The 24,985-nt window shown below is 37.4% G+C and overlaps 1 protein-coding gene across 3 annotated transcripts in view; it reads right to left on the bottom strand.

Annotated features, from left to right (window-relative positions):
* Window positions 1-24,985, bottom strand: part of TSGA10 (testis specific 10) — a 173,685-nt gene that overhangs the window by 64,157 nt on the left and 84,543 nt on the right. For all 3 annotated transcript variants that reach the window (XM_037056798.1, XM_037056797.1, XM_037056799.1), the window contains 2 exons: window positions 20,373-20,558; window positions 15,011-15,220 (listed from right to left, as the gene is read on the bottom strand). In XM_037056798.1, coding sequence (XP_036912693.1) covers window positions 15,011-15,220; window positions 20,373-20,558 — 396 coding nt within the window. The remainder of the gene's footprint in view (window positions 1-15,010; window positions 15,221-20,372; window positions 20,559-24,985) is intronic.

Genomic DNA, 24,985 nt, shown 5'->3' with positions numbered 1-24,985 from the left:
GAAATGAAGAGCTGTTTCTTTGAAAAGATAAACAAAATTAACAAACTTCTAACCAGAGTCACCGAGAAAAAAAATAAGAAGACCCCCAAAAATAAAATCAAATGAAAGACGAAACGTAACAACTAACAGCAAAGAAATACAATGGATTGTAAGAAAACATTATGAGCAGCTAATGTTGACAAACTGGATAATCTGGATGAAATGGATAAATTCCTAGAAACATACAATCTTCCAACACTGAATCAGGAAGAATCAGAGAATCTGAATAGATAAATTACACCTAGTGAAATTGAAGCAATAATCAAAAGATTCCCAACAAACAAAGGCCCTGGACCAGATGGCTTCACAGGTGAATTTTAACAAACATTCTGAGAACAACAACTAACACCTCTCCTTTCTACACTATTTCAAAAAATTAAGAGGAGGGAAGGCTCCCAAGCTCATTTTATGAGCCCAACATTATCCTAATTCCAAAATCAGACAAAGACAATACAAACAAAGAAAATTATAGGCCAATATCTTTGATGAACACAGATGCTAAAATTATCAACAAAATATTAGCACATAGAATACAGTAATGCATCAAAAAGATAATACACCATGATTAAGTGGAATTTATTCCCAGAATGCCAGGTGGTACAACATTCACAAATCAATAAATGTGATTCACCACATAAAAAAGGATAAAAACCATATGACCATATCAATAGACATAGAAAAAGCATTTGATAAAATCTAGCACCAATTTATGATATAAAAAAAAACCCTCAGCAAAGTTGGAATAGAGGGAATGGACCTCAACATAATAAAAGCCATATATGACAAACCTACTGCTGGCATCATACTCAATGGGCAAAAACTAAAGCATTTCCCTTAAGATTGAAAACAAGACAGGGATGTCCACTTTTACCTCTCCTATTCACCAGAGTACTGCAAGTCCTGGCCACAGCAATCAGACAAGAAGAAGAAATAAAAGGCACCCAAATTAGAAAGGAAGAACTAAAACTGCCTTTATTTGCAGATGACATGATACTGTACATAGAGAACCCCAAAGATTCCACCAGGAAACTACTGGAACTGTTATATGAATTCAGCAGCATACCAGGATACAAAACTAATATTCAGAAATCAGTTACATTTTTATATGCCAATAACAAACTAACAGAAATAGAAATTAAGAAAATAATCTCATTTACAATTACTTCAAAAAGAATAAAATCCCTTGGAATAAATCTAACCAGGAACATAAAAAACCTGTACTCAAAAAATTATGACACTGAAAAAAGAAATTGAGGAAGATACAAAAAAGTAAAAGCACATGCCATGTTCATGGAGAAGAAGAATCAACATCATTAAAATGCCCATACTACCCAAAGCAATCTATAGATTCAATGCAATGCCTATCAAGATTCCAAAGACATATTTTACAGAACTAGAACAAACATTTCAAAAATTTACATGGAACTACAAAAGGCCCCACAAAGCAACAGTGATCCTAAGAAAGAGGAACAAAAGTGGAGGAATCATGCTACCTAATATGAAAATATCCTAAAAGTCTATATTAATCAAAACAGCATAGTACTACAATAAAAACAGATGCATAGATCAATGGACTAGAATAGATAGCCAAGAAATAAACCCACAACTTTATAGTCCATTAATATTCAACAGAGGAAGCAAGCAAATATAATGCACTAAAGATAGTTTATTCAATAAATTGTGTTTGCAAAATTGGACAGATATGTGCAGAAAAATGAAACTAGACCACCTTCTTACATCACACACAAAAATAAATTCAAAATGAATTAAGGAGTTAAATGTTAGAGCAAAAGCCATAAAAATCATAAAAGAAAATATGGGCAGGAAAATGTGAGACATTGTTCTAGCAATATTTTATCAGCTATATCTCCCTAGGCAAGGGAAACAAAAGAACAAATAAGTAAATGGGACTACATCAAACTAAAAAGTTTTTTGTGAAGCAAAGGAAAACATCAACAAAATAAAAAGACAATACACAGAATGGGAGAACATATTTGCCAGTATGTCTGACAAGGGGTTAATATCCAAAATTTATAAAGAACTTAAAAAACTCAACACTAAAACAAACAAACAACCCAATTAAAAAATGGGCAAAGGCCCTGGCTGGTGTAGCTCAGTGGATTGAGCACGGGCCTGTGAAGCAAAGGGTCGCTAGTTCAATTCCCAGTCAGGGCACATGCCTGGGTTGCAGGACAGGTCCCCACTAGGGGACACATGAGAGGCAACCACACATTGATGTTTCTCTCCCACTATTTCTCCTTCCCTTCCCCTCTCTCTAAAAATAAATAAATAAAATATTTTTAAAAATGGGCAAAGGATCTGAATAGACACTTCTCCAAAGAAGACATACAGGTGGCCAATAGACATATGCAAAGATACTGTATGTCACTAACCATCACAGAAATGCAAATTGAAACCACAATGAGGTATCATCTCACACCCGTCAGGGTGGGTATCACCAATAAATGGACAAACAACAAGCACTGGCAAGGATGTGGAGAAAGGGGGATCACTTTGCACAGTTGGTGGGAATGTGGACTGGTGCAGCCACTGTGGAAAGCAGTATGGAGATACATCAAAAAATTAAAAATGGATATGCCTTTTGACCCAGCAATCCCTCTTCTGGGAATATATCCAAAGGCACCCAAAATACTAATTTGAAAGAACAAAAGCACCATTAGGTTCACTGAAGCATTATTTACAATCGCCAAGATATGGAAGGAGCAGAAGAGTCCAACTTGTTTCAAGTTGTTTCAGTTGGATGAAACAACTATGGAACATTTATACAATGGAATACTACTTGCTGTAAAAGAGGAAAAAAATGGCACTTTGCAACAGTATGGATGGACCTAGAGAACATTATGCTAAGTGAAATAAGCCAGTCAGAGAAAAACAAATACTATAGGATTTCACTCACATGTGGAGTCTAATGAACAAACTGAACTAATAAGGAAAACAGACACAGACTCATAGATAGACAGTAGGATGACAGCTAATGGCGAGAATGGAGGTTAGAGGTGGAGGGACTGAGCAAAAAAGGAAGAGGGCTCATGGACATGGACAACAGTGTGGTGATTGCGGGGGTGGGTATAATGGGACTAAACGGTAATGGAAAAAATAAAATAAAAAGCCTTGAAAAAATAAATTTTACAATTTAACACTAAAATAAATAAACAAGTAAGTGCTGGTGAGGATGTGGAGAAAGGGGAACCCTAGTGCACTGCTGGTGGAAATGAAGACTGGTGCAAGCACTGTGGAAAGCAGTATGGAGTTTCCTCAAACAACTAAAAATGGTACTGCCGTTTGACTCAGCCATCCCACTTCTGGGAATATATCCTAAGATTTCCAAAACACCAGTCAGAAAGAACATAAGTACCTCTATGTTCACAGTAGTATTTGCAATAGCAAAGATTTAGAAGCAACCCAAGTGTCTATCAATAGGTGAGTGGATAAAAAAAGCTTTGGTGCACTTACCCAGTGAAATACTACTCAGTGGGGGGCAGGAGGGGAGAGAGAAGAAGGAGGAGGAGGAGGAGGAGAAGGAAAGAGAAGGAAGGGAGGGAGGGAGGAAGGAAGGAAGGAAGGTTGGTCTTACCCCTTGCAACAGCCTGGACTGACCTGGAAAGCACTAACTAGGTTAAGAGAAATAAGCCACTCAGAGAAAGACAAATACCATATGACTTCACTCATATTTGGATTCTAATGAACAGACCAGTAAAATAGAGAGAGATTCACAGATTACTGACAACAGCTGTCAGGGCAAGGGTAGCAGTCTGGAGGGATTAAGCAAAAAGGAAAACAAGAGAAAAACAAACAAGCAAAATTTAACGAGAGACACTGAAATAAGAACAAACTGACCATAAACAGTGGGGAGGAGAAAGGGGAATAACAGGGGAAAGAAGGAGAATGGTCATCAAGGAACATGTATAAAGGAGCCATAGACAATGCCAAAGCAGGTAGGACTGAAGGTAGGAGGTGGGGGTGGGGGGAACAGGGAAGTGGGGGAGGAATGGAGACAACTGTACTGGAAGAACAATAAAAAAAGTTAAAAATAAATAAATAAAAAGAAAGTAAAGCATAAAGAAGAAAGAAAACAACTTACAGATATGAACAACAGTGTGTTGACTGCTAGGTTGAGGGGAGTGGAAAGAGATGGAGGAGGATACAAGGGGAATAAATGGTGATGGACAGAGACTTGATTTGAGGTCGTAAACACACAATACAGTGTACAGATGATGTGCTGTGATGTGAGCACCTGAAATCTGTATATTTTATTAACCAGTTTCACCCTGATAAATTCAGTAAAAAATAATCATAATACGTAAAAGAAAAGTAAGACTAAAAGGTTCTAAAATTCCTTATTCTAGCATTTTAAATCATTTTCTTGAAAATAAGTGAAGACCTAACTTTTGCCTTTAACCTCTACTTTCTCATTTAAAATTATCTAAGTGCCCACCACCTAAAGTTAAACCATCTTCTGTCACCATATATTAGGTCCCCTTCTATCCCCAGTACAATATATATATATAGGCCTAGTATCATAGAACTGTACACTGTACCTATATGATCTTATTAACCAATATTATCCCAATAAATTTAATTTAAAAAACATAAAAATTATCTGAGTAATCCAGGGAAGAAAGTCCGGTTCAATATTTAAAAATAAATCAATATAATATATCTTTTCAAGAGATTAAATAGGAAAATTCACATAACCATACTAGCTGATGCAGAAGCATTTAACAAAAAATTCAACATCCATTCATTAAAAAACTTTCAGAAATATAGCAATAAAAAAATTCCAGACCTTATAAAAAGCATCTGCAAAATTCTACAGATAACTGGTTACTTAATGGTGAAAGACTGGATTCTTTTCCTCTAATATTTGAAGAAGGCAAGGATATTTTTACTTTCACCACTATTATTCAAATAGCATTAAAGTACAAATCAGTGAAAAAAGGCAAGAAAAGACATAAAGACTATAAAGGAAGAAAAATAAAACTTTTTATTTTCAGATAACATAATTGTCTACATAAGAAAATCAAGATATGTCTAGAGAGAGTCTGAGAGAAGAGTGAAATTGTGTTCCATTCCTAATTAAATTAAACCCAAGATGGGGCAAGACCCCAAATTAGAAATCACCTTGTGATTAGCCTAGGAGTTCATCCTGACAAAATAAGGGATCAGTTAGACTTTGCTGCAATTGTACATAACAAAAAACCACAATAATCAAAGCTCAAATAAATAAGGCTTTTTTGTTAAATAACATAATTTCTACATATAAAATTCTAAGGAATCTGCAAAACATCCTACAATTAATGAGTTTGGCAAGGTGACAGGATATAATATAAGCATTCAAAATCAACCGTACTTCTATATGCTGGCAATGAGCACACTTTAAACTAGAGCAATGAGCAAAATAAACTAGAATACCATTTACAGTAACTAAAAAAAAGAAAAAATACTATGTATTTTGTAGGTGTAAATTGAACAAAATATGTATAGAACTTAAATGCTGAAAACTACACAAAAGTAGTAAAAGAAATGAAATGGGATCTAAATAAGACACACTGTGCTTTTAGTTTTCTGAGGAAATTCCATACTGTTTTCTACAGTGGCTGCACCAGGACTGGGAGAACATTATGCTAATTCAAATAAGCCAGGCCATAAAAGACAAATACTATACAATCTCACCTACATGTGGAACCTAATCAACAAAACAAACAAGCAAGGAAAATACAACCGGAGATGCTGAACTAAAGAACAAACTGACAGTAAGCATAGAGGAGTGGGGAGAAGGATAATAGGGGATAATAGGGAAGGGCCAGTAGCAGCATGTATAAGGGACACATGGACAAAGCCAAAGGGGGTAGGTTTGAGGATAGAAGGTGGGATGGTGGGGTGTGGGGGCATGGTGGGGTGTAGGGGCATGGTGAGGTGAAAATGGAGACAACTGTATTTGAACAACAGTAAAAAATAAAAATAAATTTTAAAAAAGACACACTGTGTTCACACTGTGTCCTTAACACAATAAAGATGCCAGTTAATCAAACCGATATATAGGTTTAATGCAATTCCTATCAAAATCCCAGCAAGAGTTTTGTTTTTTTTTAGAAATATGACCCTTTTAAAAAATATATTTTATTTATTTATCTTTAGAGTGGAAGGGAAGGAGAAAGGGAGGGAAATATCAAGTATGGTCCTCTCATGTGTCCCCCGCTGGGAACTAGCCTGCAACCCAGGCATGTGCCCTGACTGGGAATCGAACCGCGGTTGTTTGGTTCGCAGGCCAGTGCTCAATCCACTGAGCTACACCAGCCAGGGCCCAACAAGAGATTTGAAGGAATTGATAAATTATTCTAAAACTTATATGATGGAAAGGCACATTTGGTTCTTCCAGCCAAGATGGAGGTGTAGGTAGAAACCCTTCACTTCCTCACACAACCAAAAGGAGGATAACAACCAATCTAAAATTAATAAACAACCAGAAGTGCCAGAAAAATCAAACTGCATGGAACGCCAACAACCAAGGAATTAAAGAAACAGTCAATCAGAACTACCAGAGTAGTAAGAACTCACAGCAAGGCAGCAGACCATGGAGGTGGGGCCGGCTGAAAGAAACCCAGGAGAGGCAGTGGACCATGTGAGCAGGGCTCACCGAAGAAGAAACTGAGACTCAGAGCTAACTGTGGACTAGGACGGTTGGCATAGTGGGAGAAAGTCCCAGTCTCACACAAGAGTTCGTTGGAAAGTGGGGCTAGAGCTGAGCAGGCAAGCTGCATTGTTCCCTCTCTGCATTGTTCCCTCTCTGCATTGTCCCCTCTCTGCATTGTTCCCAAGCTGCATTGTTCCCTCTCCACCCACAGGCAGCCCACAGTGCAAGGTTGAGGGAGCAGGCCCTGGTGAATACCTAAGGCCCTGCCCCCTTACAACTTAACAGGTGTGCTGAGACAAAGAAATGGCCCAAATGAAAGAACAGCAAGACTTCAGAAAGAGAGCTAAGTGATGCTGAAATAGTCAACCTATCTGATGGAGAATTTAAAGCCCTAGTAATCAAAATGCTCACAGAAATTATTGAACTTGGTGGAAAAATGAAAAAACAAATGAAAGATACTCAAAAAGAAATAAAGCTAAATATTCAGGGAACCAACAGTGACAGGAAAGAAACCAGGACTCAAAGCAACAATTTGGAACAAAAAGAACAAATAAACATGCAACCAGAACAGAACAAAGAAACAAGAATTTAAAAATGTGAAGAGAGACTTAGGAACCTTTAGGACAACCTGAAATGTTCTAATACACGAATTATAGGGGTCCCAGAAGGAGAATAACAACAGCAAGAAACTGAAAACTTGTTTGAACAAATAAAGAAGAAAAACTTCCCCAATCCGGCTAAATAAATAGACTCCCAGGAAGCCCAGAGAGTCCCAAAGAAGTTGGACTCAAAGAGGAACACACCAAGGAACATCATCATTAAGTTCCCCAAGATTAAAGACAAAAGGACAATCTTAAAAGCAGCAAGAGAAAAGCAGAGAGTTACCTATAAAGGAGTTCCCATAAGACTATCAGCTGATTTCTCAAAAGAACCCTTGTGGGTGAGAAGAAGTATTTGAAGTCATGAAAGGCAAGGACCTACATCCAAGATTACTCTATCCAGTAAAGCTTTCATTTAGAATAGAAGTGCAGATAAAGTGCTTCCCAGAGAAGGTCAAGTTAAAGGAATTCATCACCACCAAGCCAGTATTTTTATATGATGTGTTAAAGGAACTTATCTAAGAAAAAGAAGATAAAAAATATGAACAGTAAAATGACAACAAACTCACAACTATCAACAAATGAATCTAAAAGAAAAGAAAAACAATCAAAACAAAAACTAAGCAAACTAGAACAGAAACAGAACAGAATCAGAGAAATGGACATCATACAGAGGGAGTTCAGTGGGGAGGGTGAAGGGAGGAATAGCAGGGGAAAGGCACAGGGAAGAAGAAGCATAATTGGTGGGCATAAAATAGATGGGGAGAGGTCAAACATGGTATAGGAAACAGAGGACTCAAAGAACTTATATGTATAATCCATGGACATGAACTAAGGGGGTCAATGCTGGAGGGTTGGGGGGTGCAAGGTGAATGGGGATAAAGGGGGAAAACTGTAATATAATCAATAAAATATTTTTTAAAATGAGCACGGGGCGGGCAGGGCTAGGAATACAAGACAGAAAACTGTACTTGAACAAGAATTAAATTTAAAAAAAAAGAAAAGTTGGGAAAAATAATTTCAAAAATAAAATAAAACTTACATAGAAAAACAAAAAGACTAGAATAGCTAAGACAATTCTGAAGAAGCAGAAAAAAGTGGACATAATATGTCTACCTGATTTAAAGATTTATTAGCACCTATAGTAATCAAGACTTTGTGGTACTTGTGGAAAGACAGACAGATAGATCAATGTAAAAGAACAGAAAACCCAGGAAGAGACTCACTCAAATATATCCCGCTAATTTTTCACAAAGGTACAAGATCAGTTTAATGAAACAGAGGTAGCTTTTTCAACAAATGATACTAGGGCAATTGACACCCTCAGGCATTAAATGAACCTTGTGCTAAACCTCACACCATATGCCAAAATTAACTCAAAATGGATCATGAAATTAAAAGTGAAACATAAAACTATAAAAATAAAACCTGGCAGAAATCTTTGGGACCTAGAGCTATGTAAAGAAATCTTAGGCTTAAAACCAAAAGCACAATCCATGAAAGGAAAATTGATAAATTGCACTTTATCAAAATTTAAAACTTTTGCTCTGAGAATAACTTTTGCTAAGAGACTGGAAACACAAGCTACGTAGTGGAAGACAATATTTGTAGACTACAAATCTGATAAAGGACTAGAATCTAGAATATATAAAGAACTCTCAACACTCAACATTAAAAAAGCAAACAATCCAATAAGAACATAGACAGGAGATGTAAAGAGACATTTCACTGAAGAAGGTATATAGACAGCAAACAAACACACTAAAATGTTCAACTTCATTAGTAATTAGGGAAATATGAATAGATGATACAGCACTATACACATCAGAATGACTAAAATAAAAAATAGTGATACCACCAAATGCCGACAAGTAAGTGAAAAAACTAGGTCACTCATATATTGTTTGTGGGAATGAAAAAGGGTACAGACATTTGGGAAAATAATTTGTCACTTTCCTAAGAAACTAATCATACAATTATCATATGACACAAAAATTGCATTTCTGGGCCTTTACAGAGAAATCAAGACTTATATTCACACAAAACCCTTACACAAATATTTACAACAGCTTTACTAGTAAGACCCAAAAACTGGAAATAACCTGGATGTCCTTCAATGAGTGAATGGTTAAATAAACTGTTACACCAATGGCATTCAATACTACTCAGCAATAAAAAGAAATAAACTTAATACAAGCAGCAAACTGTATAATTTCCAGATAATTATGCTGAGTAAAAAAAAAAAAACCAATCCAAGAAAGTTACATACTATAGGATTCTATTTATATACCTACCATTCCCGAAGTGACAAAAATATAGAAATGGAGAACAAATTTTTAGGAGTGGTTGGGGACAGGAGGAAAGTAGGTAGGACTACAAAAGGGAAATACAATGCATCCTGTGATTGAAAAGTTCTGTACCTTGCCTGAATCAAAGTCAACATCCTGTATGTGGCATCATACTATCGTTTTGCAAGATGTTACCATTGGGAAGGCCAAGTAAATGATACACAGGATTTCCTTGTATTGTGCCTTATAATTGTATGTGAATCTATAATTATCTCAAAATCAAAAGTTAATTTTTAAAAAAAGTAGTGTGGAGAAAAAGAAACCTTCATTCACTGCTGGTGGGAATGTAAACTGGTACAGCCACTATGGAAAACTGTATGGTGTTTTCCCCAAAACTAAGAATAGAATTATCATTTGGGCCAGCAATCCCTTTTCTGGGTAACTACCCCAAATTTTCAAAACATTTATTCACAAAGATATATGCACCCCCATGATCAGTGCAGTATTATTCATAGTGGCCAAGACATGGAAACAACTGAAGTGTCCTTAGATAGATAACTGGATAAAGATGTACATATATACAACAGAATACTACTCAGCCATAAGATGAAATACTGCCATTTATGACAACATATTCTCAAGATTCATCCATATTGATCCTTAGAATCATTCTTTTAGTCTCTATGTTGTTTAATTCTGCTCTGATTTTGGTTATTTCCTTCCTTCTACTTGATCTGGACTTTGTTGTTATTTCTGCAGTTCTTGTAGGTGTAGGGTTAGGTTGTTCATTTGAAATGTTTCTATCTTTTTTAGGTAGGTCTATATAGCTATGAACTTCCCTCTCAAGACTGCCTTCACTGTGTCCCATAAGTTTTGGACTGTGTGAGTTCATTTTCATTTATTTTCAGAAACTTTTTTATTTCTTTCTTGATGTCATTGTTTAGTATCATGCTTTTCGATCTCCATGAGTTTGAGTTTTTTTGAGTTTTTTCCTTGAGATTGGTTTCTAGTTTCAGGCACTTGTGGTCAGAGAAAATGTTTAATATGATTTCAATTTTCTTGAATTTTTTGAGGATTGTTTTGTGTCCTATCATTTGGTCTACCTTTGAAAATGTTCCATGTGCACTTAAAAAGAATGTGTATTTTGCATCTGTCATAAATATGTTAAAGAAAATATTTTCCATTTAAAGTATTTTAATTAATTCACAAAAGTGTAGATTAAATTCCTGTGATGAAGGAATGTGAGGCCTTCCATTTCACATATCACCAGAACTACTTTTCTATTTAAGGTTTCCAAAATATTCTCCTAAGAAATAAATTCTAAAGTATTTTATTTATGTGACTTTTTTACCCAAATTTGTCAGATATAGGGATCCTGAGAGAGAGAGATAACTACTCACTTTTCAACTGCGAGTTTTCAGCCATCAGTGCAATGCAAATTTGTATTTTTAATAATCATTTTATCTCATGATTCTCTATATATTTCAATAGCATATGTCTCTGAGCTAAGGACATGAAGACTAAAGAATGGAAATAAAAAATGAATGGTTCTTTTTATCCTTTGCAGCATCATTTCACTGCAGCCTGTTCCCTGTGCTGAGTCCCATGGTACACATATAAACTCACCTTTCAATCATTTCTGATTGGAATGACACTGGGTTAATGACACTGGGTAATAGCCAGCCAGACATGTCAAACATATAATCAGACAACCACTTCAGATTCATTTTCCATGAACAGAAATATTGTTCACACTTATTAACTAGCAAATCTGCATAAGGCACAGCACAGAGCATAGAACCTTCATTGAAAGTAGCAATCTATCACATTAATGTAATTTACAGGGATATTTGACCCATTCTATTTTTGTAAAATCTAAAAATAAAAAAATACACTTCTACGATTTCTTCTGGTCAAGGTGAAGATATACACTTTGCCTCCTGGCACAATAAAAAGAAGGACAAAAATTTAAAAATGAAAAAGTAACCACAATTGCCAGAAAATCAAACTGTACAGAAGTCCAACAACCAAGGAGTTAAAGAAGAAACATTCATCCAGACTGGTAGGAGGGGCAGAGACAAGCAGCTGCAGTGGAGATGACACACAGTGCATGGAGGATGACAGTCAGTGCATGGAGGATTGAAGTGGGCCAGGCAGCAGCTGGTGGCCTGGGCAATGTGGTGGCTGGCAGCCCAATGCCACATTTGCATGCAGATAAACCAGGAGGAATGCCTGGGGAATGAGACAGACTGAATAACTCAGGATTCCAGTGCAAGGAAATAAAACCTCAAAACCCCTGACTGAAAAAACCTGTGGAGGTTGCAGCGGTGGGTGGGACAAACTCCCAGGAGAGTTCTGGGAGTCCTGAGAGTCCAAGGTGTCCTCCCAGGAGAGTCCACTGGAGAGACCCATAGGGTTCTAGAATGTACACAGCCCACCCACCCAGGATTCAGCACCAGAAACCCAATTTGCTTGTGAGTAGCAGAGGAAGCGACTGAAAGCCAGCCCAGGGCTGAGCAATTGGCATTGTTTCCTCTCAGGCCACTCCCTCACAGACAGCACCACAACATAGTGAAGTGGGTTAATCCACCCTAGCGCATACCTAAGGCTCTACCCCTTACAATGTAACAGATGCTCTGGTACAAAAAAAATGTGGCCCAAATGAAGGAACAGATCAAACCTCAAGAAAAAATACAACTAAGCAATGAAGAGATAGCCAACCTACTAGATGCAGAGTTCAAAATATTGGTAATCAGGATTTTCACAGAATTGGTTGAGTATGGTTGCAAAATAGAGGAAGAACTGAAAGCTATACAAAGTGAAATAAAAGAAAATTCACAGGGAATTTTGAAAGAAAAGAAAAGCAGGACTCAAATTAATGGTTTGGAGCAGAAGGAAGAAATAAACATTCAACCAGAACAGAATGAAGAAACACAAAGTCAAAAAAATGAGTAGAGGCTTAGGGACCTCCAGGACATGTTTAAACATTCCAACATCCAAATATAGGGGTACAAGAAGGGAAAGGGGATGAGCAACAAGTGGAAAACACCTGAACAAATAATAAAGGAGAACTTCCCCAATCTGGCAAAAGAAATAGACTTCCAGGAAATCCAGGAAGCTCAGAGTCCCAAAGAAGGTAGACCCAAAGAAGAACACACCAAGGCACATAATAATTACATTGCCCAAGATTAAAATGAAGGAGACAATTCTAGAAGCAGCCAGAGACAAGGGGACAGTCACTTACAAAGGAGTTCCCATCAGACTGTCAGCTGATTTCTCAAGACACCTTACAGGCAAGAAGGGGCTGGAAAGAAGTATTCCAAGTCATGAAATGCAAGGACCTACATCCAATATTGCTCTATCCAGCAAAGCTTTCATTTAGAATGGAAGGACAGATAAAGTGCTTCTCAGATAGGGTCAAGTTCAAGGAGTTCATCATCACCAGCCCTTATTATATGAAATGTTAAAGGGACTTATCTAAGAAAAAGAAGATAAAAAATAGGAAGAGTGGAAGGACAGCAAACTCACAGTTATTAATAACCACACCTAAAACAAAAACCAAAAACAACTAGCGAACAACTAGAACAGGAAAAGAACCACAGAAATGGTTCTCTGAAGAGAACCACAGAAATAGAGATCACATGGAGGGTTAGCAACAGGTGAGTGGGGGGAGGAGGAGAGAGGGGGGAAGTTACAGAGAATAAGTAGCATAGATGGTAGGTAGAAAATAGACAGGGGGAAGGCAAGAATAGTATGGGAAATGTAGAAGCTAAAGAACTTCAGACACTTCATGGACATGAATTAAAGTGGGGGAATGCGGTGGGAGAGGGTGTGGAGCATGGAGGAGAATAAAGGGGGGAATGGGACAACTGTAATAGCATAATCAGTAAAATATATTTAAAAAAGAATAGTATGGGAAATGGAGAAACCAAAGAGCTTATATGTACAACCCATGGACATAATTTAAGGTGGGGCAATGCTGGTGGAAGGGGGATACAGGGTGGAGAGGAATAAAGGGGAGAAAATAATGGCACAATAGTAATTAGCATAATCAACAAAATATATTTGAAAAATTTTTAAGTCTACAATTTTTTAAAAACCCTCCTCTTTGAAAAAAGAAAGAAAAAGTTAAGGACATATCATTTCAATTTTTATAGTGAGTATTGGTTCATGAGTTACTTTTAACATTAAAATGTTCTTGCTGAAATAAAAAATAATTTAAGGAAGAGTCTGGCAATACTGGCATATACTTCGTTAATAAAATATTAATAGTGAATTCTTATAGAAACCAGCTAGATACATGATTCCCAAATGCAACATATCCTCCTAATAAATAGTAGACTAAAAAAACTAAAATTTCAATAGGATTTGATAATAACAAAAAGGTAAACATGACCAAATTTTGTTGATATTTAAACTACACTATGCAACTTGTATACATATTCTTTTAGGATATTGGCTCCATCTATCTCTCCAGATGCATTGCCAGCCATTGCACCCATGTATGCTACACTGGCCATTGAAAATTACTCTTCACTCAAGAATTCGTTTTTACCTCCATACATTCCCTGTGTTATTGTTCCCACTGAATGAACTGGCCTCATCTCTTCTGTGCTCATCGAGAACTCCTTGTGAACTTCTCCCTGACACTCACAGGCTAAATAGAAACTCCCTCTCTAAAACCTTGAGCATATCTTATTAGCAAAACATTCATCCTAAATTATTTGTATGTCAGTACCAAAAGGTCCTTGAAGACAGGAGCCTGTCCCCTTTGAACATGATATTCACAATGGCAAGCACAATTTCAGGAACATGGCAGATGTAATCAACTAAATTACAGTTTAAAAGAACCCAATTAGTAAATACATTTAGCTTAAAAGAATGTCATCAAAGTTATAATTTAGCTGGATAAAGCTCAACCCTTGGTTTCTTTGCTGATTGGTATGTAAATGTGTTTTATCATTCTTCTGGCCAAAGTAAATATAAATTAAGTACTCAAAGGAAGATTTCTGTTATGTACTTGAATTGTTGAAACACAGCTGTCAAATTAATCTCTTGGTCTTAAAAAAACAAGGCCCTGGCTGGTGTAGCTCAGTGGATTGAGCACAGGCCTGCAAACCAGAGGATTGAGGTTCAATTCCCAGTCAGGGCACATGCCTGGGTTGCAGGCCAGTTCCCTGCAGGCCAACTCCCAGCAGGGGACGCACAAAAGGCAACCATACATTGATGTTTCTCTCTCTCTCTCTTTCCCCTCTAAAGATAAATAAATAAATAAAATATTTAAAAAAAAAAAAACAAAACAACAAACTAAATGTGAAAGAGAGGGCTTGATGTAATATTTTATTTAAAAAAAGAATTTCTTTTTCTAAACCTGCAGAAATTTTATAGTAATAGAAATATTAAAAAACATTTTAAAATGCATTACATACCATTTCAATTTCTTGATCTTTCGCAACCAGCTGTCGATTAAGAAGTTCTTTGCTTGAATCGAGTTTTATACAGAGTTCCCTTGTAGAAGACAAGTCTGCAAGGGCAGACACTTTTTCAAACTGAACCTTCTGAAGCTCCTCTTCCATCTTCACAAGAGATTTATGTAAGGTAGAAATCTGGGACTTGTAAGATCTTTCTGCATTTAAGTGCTGCAAAAACAAAATTGTTTTTTTAACTTGGAAAGAAAATATGACATGGAACATAAAATGGGTCAAATCTTTCAACGAACATACACTTACATTATAAGGAACTTTAGATGATATAGGTAGTAATACAAGCACAAAACTCAGGGAAACATAAATTTGGATTTCAAATTTGTATATATAAAATCCATGAGTAAGGTGGTCAAATGGTCATATTTGGAAAACAACTTTTCCCACTGAAAACTCTCAGCTCCAAAGCCGGTTGAAATATATACACTTGGTCTATATCTTTCTATATTTTTCACAGTTACAATTTACTTTACAATATAAATATTATTGTGTGTCTTTAACAACAAAGTGACAAACAAAATATAAGCCACTATTTCCCCCCACAATACTCATTTTCCAATTCTTGAAAGGCATGTTGACATTGACCATAACATCGTAAAACGAGGACTGATGACTCTAGCACTTACTAATACCCGAGGGAAAAATACTCTAGGCAAGTATAAATTAATACATCTAATTTTTGAGTAAGAAGAGTATGTTTTAAAAATGGTGAGGTTCAAGTTATATAAATGCTTTCAAATCTTCAATATAATTACATCTTTTTCTTTTCAGAAACAAAAAATGTCTTACGTAAGTACACTGCCACCTGCAGAGAAGTATTTGCTATTATGTAAAGATAACGGAACTGAGAGGCAAATAAAGACATTTTCTGCTTTTCAACTTTTACAAAGCACAAAAAAATTGCTCCTAGAATAAATTATTTGGTCACAATTCACTCTTAACTTTCTCCTTCCCTTCCTTCCTCACTCTATTTCTCACTCATTCTTTAAATAATCTTTTATCCATACATTTACCCACCCACCCATCTATCTATCCATCCATTCATACCTTTGACTATATTCTATGTTGCAATCAATGTACCTACATGCACATCCAATGGTATACAAAGTGGTCTCTGCTATCATAAAACTTTCAACTATGGGGGAGTCATACATCAATCAAATAATCATAGAGATGAACATATTAATACATATTAAGCAAATACTTCTAGAGAAAAGCTGTATAAAAAAGGAAAGTAACCTAAACTGAGAGTCAGGGAAGTCATAAGGTTTTCCTGAGCAAATGACACCTGAGCTGAATGAGATTTGAAAGGTGAATAGATATACAGTGTATACTTGGGAGAGCATCTTTTCAAGTTAGGAATACTAAGTGCAAAGCTTTAGAGGGAGAATTTCACGGGAGGGAAAATGACAATGTCTAAGGCTAGTGTGGATAGAGTTCACATCACAGCAAAGAGTAATAGGGGCTGCGATTGAAAAGGTATACAGATCCAGCCAAGCTGTCACAAAGGATAGGAGCTCTTTATTTCTGTGGCATAGTATTCCATCATGTAAATGTACCACTGTTTTTTGATCCACTCATTTACTGATGGGCACTTAGATTGCTTCTAGCACTTGGCTATTGTAAATTGTGCAGCTATGAACATTGAGGTGCAGAGGTTCTTCTGAATTGGAGTCTCAGGATTCTTAGGACAGCATTATACTAAGTGAAATTAGCCAGGCAGTGAAAGAAAAATACCATATGATTGCACCTATAAGTGGAACCTAATCAACAAGACAAACAATCAAGCAAAATACATCCAGAGACATTGAAATAAAGAACAAACTGTCAGTAATCATAGAGGAGGATGGAGAGGGATAATGGGGGATAACAGGGGAAGGGCCATCAAGGAACGTGTATAAAGGACACACAGACAAAGCCAAAGGAGTAGGTTCAAAAGTGGGAGTCAGGGATGGGTGGGGTGAAAATAGAGACATCTGTACTTGAAAACAATAAAAAAGAAAAACATACAAATATTTTTATTATTTAAAAAAAGAAAAATTCTCACATGGCAAAAAACAGAGAGAAAACAAAGCCAGAGCAGGAAGCAAATGAACAAGCTTAAAGCTAAAAGTTGGGGCAGCAAGAACCACTAAAATATTCTTCCCCACGATTTCCCCACCACCCCAGCCCTCCCCACTTCCTTCCCCTGTTTCCACCCCCCTTGTTATTGTCCATATGTCCTTTATAATTGTTCCTGTAAACCCTTCACCCTTTTTCCCCATTACCCTCTCCCCTCTCCCCTCTGATCACTGTCAGCCTGTTATCAAGTTCAATGCCTTTGCTTATATTTTGCTTGCTTGTTCACTTTGTTGACTAGGTTCCTGTTAAAAGTGAGATCATATGGCATTTGTCTTTCACTGCCTAGCTTATTTCATAATGCTTATTAGCATAATGCTGTCCAGTTCCATTGATGCTGTCACAAAGGGTAAGAGCTCCTTCTTTTTTTCTGCTGCATAGAAATCCATTGTGTAAATGTACCATACTTTTTGATCCATTCATTTACTGATGCGTACTTAGGTTGCTTCCAGTACTTGGCAATTATAAATTGTGCTGCTAAGTCTACAGCCATAACATCCGAGATTGCCTGATTTCAGAAGCTAAGCAGGGTTGGGCCTGGTTAGTACTCAGATGGGGAACTTATGTTTCCATATTCAAGCAAGATAGGGGATAAGAATTTAGGATTAATTTGGAACTGAAACCTCTATATTCTGGGACCCTTGAGAGAAGGCTCCAGGGGGGAAACAAATTTACTCAACCTCACAGAGATACAAACAAAAATTTCTCATGACCTAGTCTCTGGATAGGGGGAAAAAATGTCTTCTGTAAGAAATTGAAACCTGGACTTCCTCCAAGATGGAGGCATAGGTGGAAACACTGTGCCTTCTCTCACAACCAAGTTTGAATACAACAAAGGTTTGGAGAACAAAGACACAGCAAAAAACAGAAAATTGAATTATATGGAAGTCCTACAACCACTAACCGTTCAACGGGGACGATAAGAGGGGCGGAGCCAGCAGCGGAGCCAGCAGCAGAGCAAGTGGCCCGGACCCAGTCAGGGTGTGGGGCAGACTGACCATGGTCGCACATTCGCACACAGTGAGACGGACCACGCAGGCCCCAGGGGGCGAGGGCTGACGGCAGTGGCACACTCGAGTGCAGTGGGAAGAAACACATGGGCCCGGTGACAGTGGCAGCTGCCAAACCTGTGGGGGCCGAGGCAGGAGATGGCAGATGGACGCCATTGTTCCTCGTTGACCCCGCCCCCACATACAGCATCACAACCCAGGGACTGAGTTGCCCTGCTCTGGTGAACACCTAGGGCTCCGATCCTGCTACGTAACAGGCACGAACAGCCCAAAAGATGGCGCAAGAAGAACTCAAAGTCCCAGAGCCAATAACTCTAAGCAACCGAGAGATTGCCAGCCTCTCAGAAGCACAATTCAAGACACTATTTATCAGGATGCTCACAGAACTGGTAGATTATAGTCACAAATTAGAGGAACATATGAAGGCTAAACTAATTGAAATGAAGGGAGATGCACAGGAAACCAATAGTGATGGAAAGGGAACTGGGACTCAAATCAATGCAATGGACAAGAAGGAAGAACAAAACATCCCACCAGAAAAGAATGAAGAAGTGAGAATCAAAAAAATTAGGAGAGGCTTAGGAACCTCCAGGACATCTTTAAACATTCCAACATCTGGATTATAGGGGAACCAGAAGGGGAAAGAAACAGCCACGAGTGGAAAACTTATTTGAACAAATAATAAAGGAGAACTTCCCCAGTCTGGCAAAGGAAATAGACTTCCAGGAAGTCCAGGAAGCTCAGAGAGTCCCAAAGAAGGTGGACCCAAGAAGGAACACACCAAGGCACATCATAATTACATTAGCCAAGACCAAAATGAAGGAGAGAATCCTAGAAGCAGCAAGAGATAAGGGGACAGTCACCTACAAAGGAGTACCCATCAGACTGTCAGTGGATTTCTCAAAAGAGACCTTACAGGCAAGAAGGGGCTGGAAAGAAGTATTCCAAGTCATGAAATCCAAAGACCTACAGCCAAGATTGCTTTATCCAGCAAAACTTTCATTTAGAATGGAAGGACAGATAAAGTGCTTCTCAGATAAGGTCAAGTTCAAGGAGTTCATCATCACCAAGCCCTTATTATATGAAATGCTAAAGGGACTTATATAAGAAAAAGAAGATGAAAAATATGAACAGTGAAAGGACAGCAAACTCACAGTTATTAACAACCACACCTAAAACAAAAGCAAACCTAGAGGACAGCTAGATCAGGACTGAAACCATAGAAATGAAGAATGCATGGAGGGTTAGCAACAGGGGAGTGGGAGGAGGAGAAGATGGGAGAAGGTACAGAAAATAGCATAGACAGTAGGTAGAAAATAGATAGGGGGAGGGCAAGAATAGTGGGGGAAATATAGAATCTAAAGCACTTGAGACACATGGTTATAAATTAAGAGGGGGAGAATGGTGGGGGAGGGAGTGTGCAGGCGGAGGAGAATGAAGGGGGGAATAGAACAACTGTAATGGTATAATCAATAAAATATATTTAAAAATATAAAAAATAAAATATAAAAAAAGGTCATGAAAAACAAGGACCTATATCCAAGATAATTATATCTAGCAAAGGTATCATTTAGAATGGAAAATCAGTTAAATTGCTCCTCAGATAAGGTCAAGTTAAAAGAGTTCATCATCACTAGACCCTTACAATATGAAATGTTAAAAGGACTTATCTAAGATAAAGATCAGATCTATCAACAGTAAAATGACAAGAAACAACTATCAACAACTGAACCTAACAAAACAAAAACAAACTAAGCAAACAAGTAAAGCAGGAACAGAATCACAGAAATGGAGATCATGTGGAGGGTTACCAATGGGGAGAGGGGAAAGGTACAGAGAATAAGAAGCATAATTTGTAGATACAAAATATACAGGGGGATGCTGAGAATAGTACGGGAAATGGAAAAGCCAAACAACTTATATATATGACCCATGGATGTGAACTAAGTTGGGGGACAATGCTGGAGGGAAGGGGTGTACTGGACAGAGGGGAGAAAGGGAGAAAAAAGAATGGGACAATGGTAATAGCATAATCAATAAAATATATCAAAATTTTAAAAAATAAAATTATTCAAAAATAAATAAATTAATTGTGTGTTTATGTATTTAATTTATGGAAAGCCAAACAAAACTCCTGAATATGATGCAGATGCACTAAAGGCACATATTCCCAAACTTACCTGCTCCACCTCTCTATTGAGGGCATCTACCTTTTCTTTTAATCTGTTACCCTCTGCCTCAGCAGTGATAAGTTCTAATTTAAGGGTATTGTTATCTGTCTCTGCTTGCCGGGCCTTATTTTCCCAGTTTTCAGCATCTTCATTAGCTTTTCGGAGTTGGTCCATCATTTGCCGGTTCTCAGATTCCTGAAAAGCAAATCTTAGGTATTACTTTAAAAGATGTAAAGTGTTTGACATACAATTAAATATTATTTGCCAGGTCTTTGGGAATTTACTTGCCATGAGGATCATTTGTAACATAGCCTTGAGGAATTCTACTTACTAACTTTCTCAGGTTAGAAAAGTGGTAGTCCCATAATTAACAATAGGGTGTGGGACAGGATCTGCCCTGATTTCTGAGTCACACTCACCTATACAGTAAGTTAACTTGTTCTTATCTTCAGGACAGGAATGAATATGCTCTTCTAATTGCTTTTGTTCAAACAAAATCCTTCATGTCTTTTTTTCTGTATATATCTGCTTACTGACTAGTTCTCACCTGGTTTCTGAGCTTCTGTTTTGGTCTATTCCTAACCACTTTTCTGAGTTGTACTTGCTACAGAGCTCTGGCTGCTTTCATCTTAAGCATCAACTTTTGATAATTATCTTGACTTGACACATTTCCTGTCTGATTCCTGCTTTTCATTTTTTAGAGATTTTATTTATTTACTTTTAGAGGTGGGAAAGGAGGGAGAAAGAAAAGGAGAGAAACATCAATGTGTGGTTGCCCCTCATGTACCTCCTACTGGGGACTTGGCCTGCAACCCAGGTATGTGCCCTAGACTGGGAATCAAACCAGCAACCCTTTGATTTACAGGCCAGCACTCAATCCACTGCACCACACCAGCCAGGGCCAATTCCTGCTTTTCATGCAGAACCCCAGCCTAAATTTTCTCCTTCATGGACTATTCTTTTATCCACTTTTGCTCTCTATCCTAATAACTTGCCTGAAATGGCTCAGAAATAAAATATTGAGCCTAAGCCTATAAATACTATTCATCAATACACATCTATTTATATACCAGGTATATAATGTACAACCACATTTTTAAAACCGTAAAAGTTCTATCATGCAGAGTGACTACAGTAGAATCTTATTTCTAGAGGAAAACAATTGGCCCCACAAGTAATATACTATATTGAGTAATCATTTTGAGGCTATATTTAAAAACATATCTTAGTAGTGTTGTTTGGCCAAGTCATTCTAAAAATAATTCATTATTTGGGTAATTAATTTAAAAGGCACTAGATTTCTTTCTCCCCTCCCTGTTAATAAGCAGTGCACTTCCCTATCAAAAACATTGGGCTAGCCCTGGCTGGTGTAGCTCAGTGGGTTGAGTGCGGGCCTGCAAACAAGAATATTGCAGTTCAATTCCCAGTCAGGGCACATGCCTGGGTTTCAGGCCAGTTCCCAGCAGGGGACACACGAGAGGCAACCATACATTGATATTTCTCTCCCTCTCTCCTTCCCTTCCCCTCTAAAGATAAATAAATAAAATAAAAAAAACACATTGGGCTAGATAAGAGGAAGATGGTGAAGGAGTGAATAGAAAATGCATTGACCTCTTCCCAGAACCAACCGGGAATTATTACTAAATTGTGGAGAAATCACCTGGAACAAACAACTGGACAATAGTGGGAGAGAAGCCCTATAACCTTGGGTAGACAGAAGAATCATCATCAGCACTAACTGGTATGAAGTGTAGTAGAGACTCAAGAAAGCTGGCTGGGCACCCACAGGCTGCAGGGCCAGAGAGATAATTAAGCAACCAGTTGGATCTCTGTGAGAAGTATTGGATCTAAATTCTAAGCTGAGATCCCCAGCCTAGAGCACCAGAGCCCAAAAAATACAGATAACAAGCAGTGGTGAAAAGTGGCAGGGTTGTTCTCTGCCAGAGATGGATGGCTGGGGACACAAAGAGCTGTTTAAAGGGCCAACACACAAATTTGCATTGTAGCCACTTACTCTGGGCTCTGGAAAAGGTGGGGGCAGATGGGACTGGAGATGCCTGAGGAGATACTGGGGATGGAAGCTTTGGGGCAGAACTGAAAGAGTTGATGCTGGGATCCTGGTGCTAAGTCATCCCTAATACAGCAGCAGCCATTGCTCAGGGAGACCACTCCCCTGAACAGCAGCAGCCTGAGGGAAAACAATAGCCTCAACCTCAGGAGGGGCACTTCCCTGGCCCTGTGATGCTTAAGGCTGACTGCTGAGTGCAGATTGACTACATTAACAACTGAAGGAGACAGCCATAGATACTAGATCCCTTGACATTTCCAACTGGCTGCCTAAGGTCAGACACAGTCAACATCTGACATAATAAGAGGTGGATCCAGAAAGAAAAAAAACAGTGGTAAATACTACTGAGGCTACCGAGGATACTGAGAGAAATCCATTATGGTCTTCTCTATGATTTGCAATATTTCCTTTCCTGCATAGCTTTTCAACATTCAACTCTTCTCTAACAAGTTTGTGCATGCTAAGTCACTAGATTATAAATTACACTATAGTTTATTTCAATTCACATATTTTACCCATCCCTTCTCTTACCCCATTTTTACCTTCCTTTTTCCTATCATTATTCTCATTTTAAATTTTGTCTTCTCTCTTGATACAACTTGTTTCCATTCTGCACTCTTACTATTTCTCTCCCATCCAGACACATAAAACCAATTTTCTTGTCAATGGTCTTCTCACATTCTTTTTCTCATTCTTAAAATACCCACATTCTCTTTCCACCTCCAGCTTTTAATTTCTCTCAGTCTTTGCTAGTTGGTTGTGGGTAGGGTGGATGTTCTTGCATTTTTTTCAAATTTATCTCTAGATCTTCAATAATTTTGTATTTCAAATATCAAATTTTACTGGTCCTCTCTCCTACTCTTTTTTTCATCTCAAATTTCTAATTTTTCCCTGCCAAGCATATTTTTCTCTCTTCTCTTTATTTTTATTTTTCTTTACTCTCCTTTTTCCCCCTCTCCTCTCAAATTTTAATTTTTTCCTTCTTAGCCTGGTTTTTGTTCTTCACTCTTAGTATTTCCTCTCCATCATTTCAAAATTACTTTCCATTCCTCTAGACATCTCTTAAGCTTTTCTTTGTTTCTTTTTTCTCTTATACCCATACCACCTATATTAATTTTAATTCATTTGTTGTTCATAGTGCTGTTGGGGACCTTTCTCTCCAATTTGGCTCCTCTATTTTTATTGTTTGTTTACTTTTTTTCATTCCTTTTTTCTCTCTCTCTCTCTCTCACTTTATTTTATTTTAATTTCTGTTAAATCTAATACTATATGCTTCCCTTCTCATATTCCATTCCACATTCTTCATTCCATTTTTTATTAACGATATAAATTTTATTTTCTTTCTTCACATTGCTCAGACTCCCAACTCTTCTTAGTGCTCCTCCTTGTACCATTTAAAAATAATTTTTCTTTCAAGAGTCATCTCATATTCACTTTCCTTTTTTATAATAGTCTTAATCTCTTTACACCCTATTAATACTGGTTCATTTACTGTTGATAGTGGGATTGCAGGGTGGGTGAGCAGTTATTTTTGTGGGTGTGGGTTTGTTGCCTGGGCTTTCTGATTTTGTTCTGGCAATACCTACACAATAGCATACAATATGTGGTAGGTAGAGTGACCCTCAGTCAACGACCTGCAAGAAACAACCCACCAAAGACAGACCCGACAACAATCAAAACCAAATTATATCTAAAGAGGCAACAGAAATGGCATAAAGAGCAGCCCAAGAGCTATATGCCAAGAAACTTGAAACCTGGGTGAAATAGACAACTTTCTAAAAAACTATCATCTTCCAAATCTGAATCAAGTAAAACCAGAAATCATAAGCAGACCAATTACTGCTGATGAAATTGAAGCAGTAATCAAAAAATTCTCAACACACAAAAGCCCTGGGCCAGATAGTTTCACACTTCTACAAAGCATTTAAGGAAGAGTCAACCCCTGTACTTCACAGATTATTCCAAAAAAACAAAGAAGAGGGGAGACTACCAAACTCTTTTTATGAGGCCAGCATAATCCTAATGCCAAAATCAGATAAACACACAACAAAGAAAGAAACCTACAGTCCAATATCGCTGATGAACATAGACATTAAAATCCTCAATATAATATTGGCAAACCAAATCCAGCAATACATCTAAAAGATCATACATCATAATCAAGTGAAATCCATCCCAGCAATGCAAGGATAATATAGTATTTGTAAATCAATAAATGTAACACATCATATAAACAAAATGAAAGACAAAAATCACATGATTATATCAATAGATGGGAAAAAGCATTTGATAAATTACAGTACCCATTTATGATAAAAAAAACTCAGCAAAGTATGAATAGAAAGAGCATACATGACATAATGAAGGCCATATATCAAAAATCTACAGCCAATGTCATACTCCACAAGCAAAAACTAAAAGCTTTCCCACTAAGATCAGGAATAACATAAAGACGTCCACTTTCACTACTTCTATTCAACATAGTATTGGAAGTCCTAGCCACAGCAATCAGATGAAAAAGAAGTAAAAGACATCCAAATTGGAAAGGAGGAAG

The sequence above is a fragment of the Sturnira hondurensis genome, unplaced genomic scaffold (assembly GCF_014824575.4).
Source record: "Sturnira hondurensis isolate 20B ecotype Veracruz unplaced genomic scaffold, ASM1482457v3 Scaffold0009178, whole genome shotgun sequence".
Lineage (NCBI taxonomy): Eukaryota > Metazoa > Chordata > Mammalia > Chiroptera > Phyllostomidae > Sturnira > Sturnira hondurensis.
This window is presented reverse-complemented; position numbering and strand designations above follow the sequence as displayed.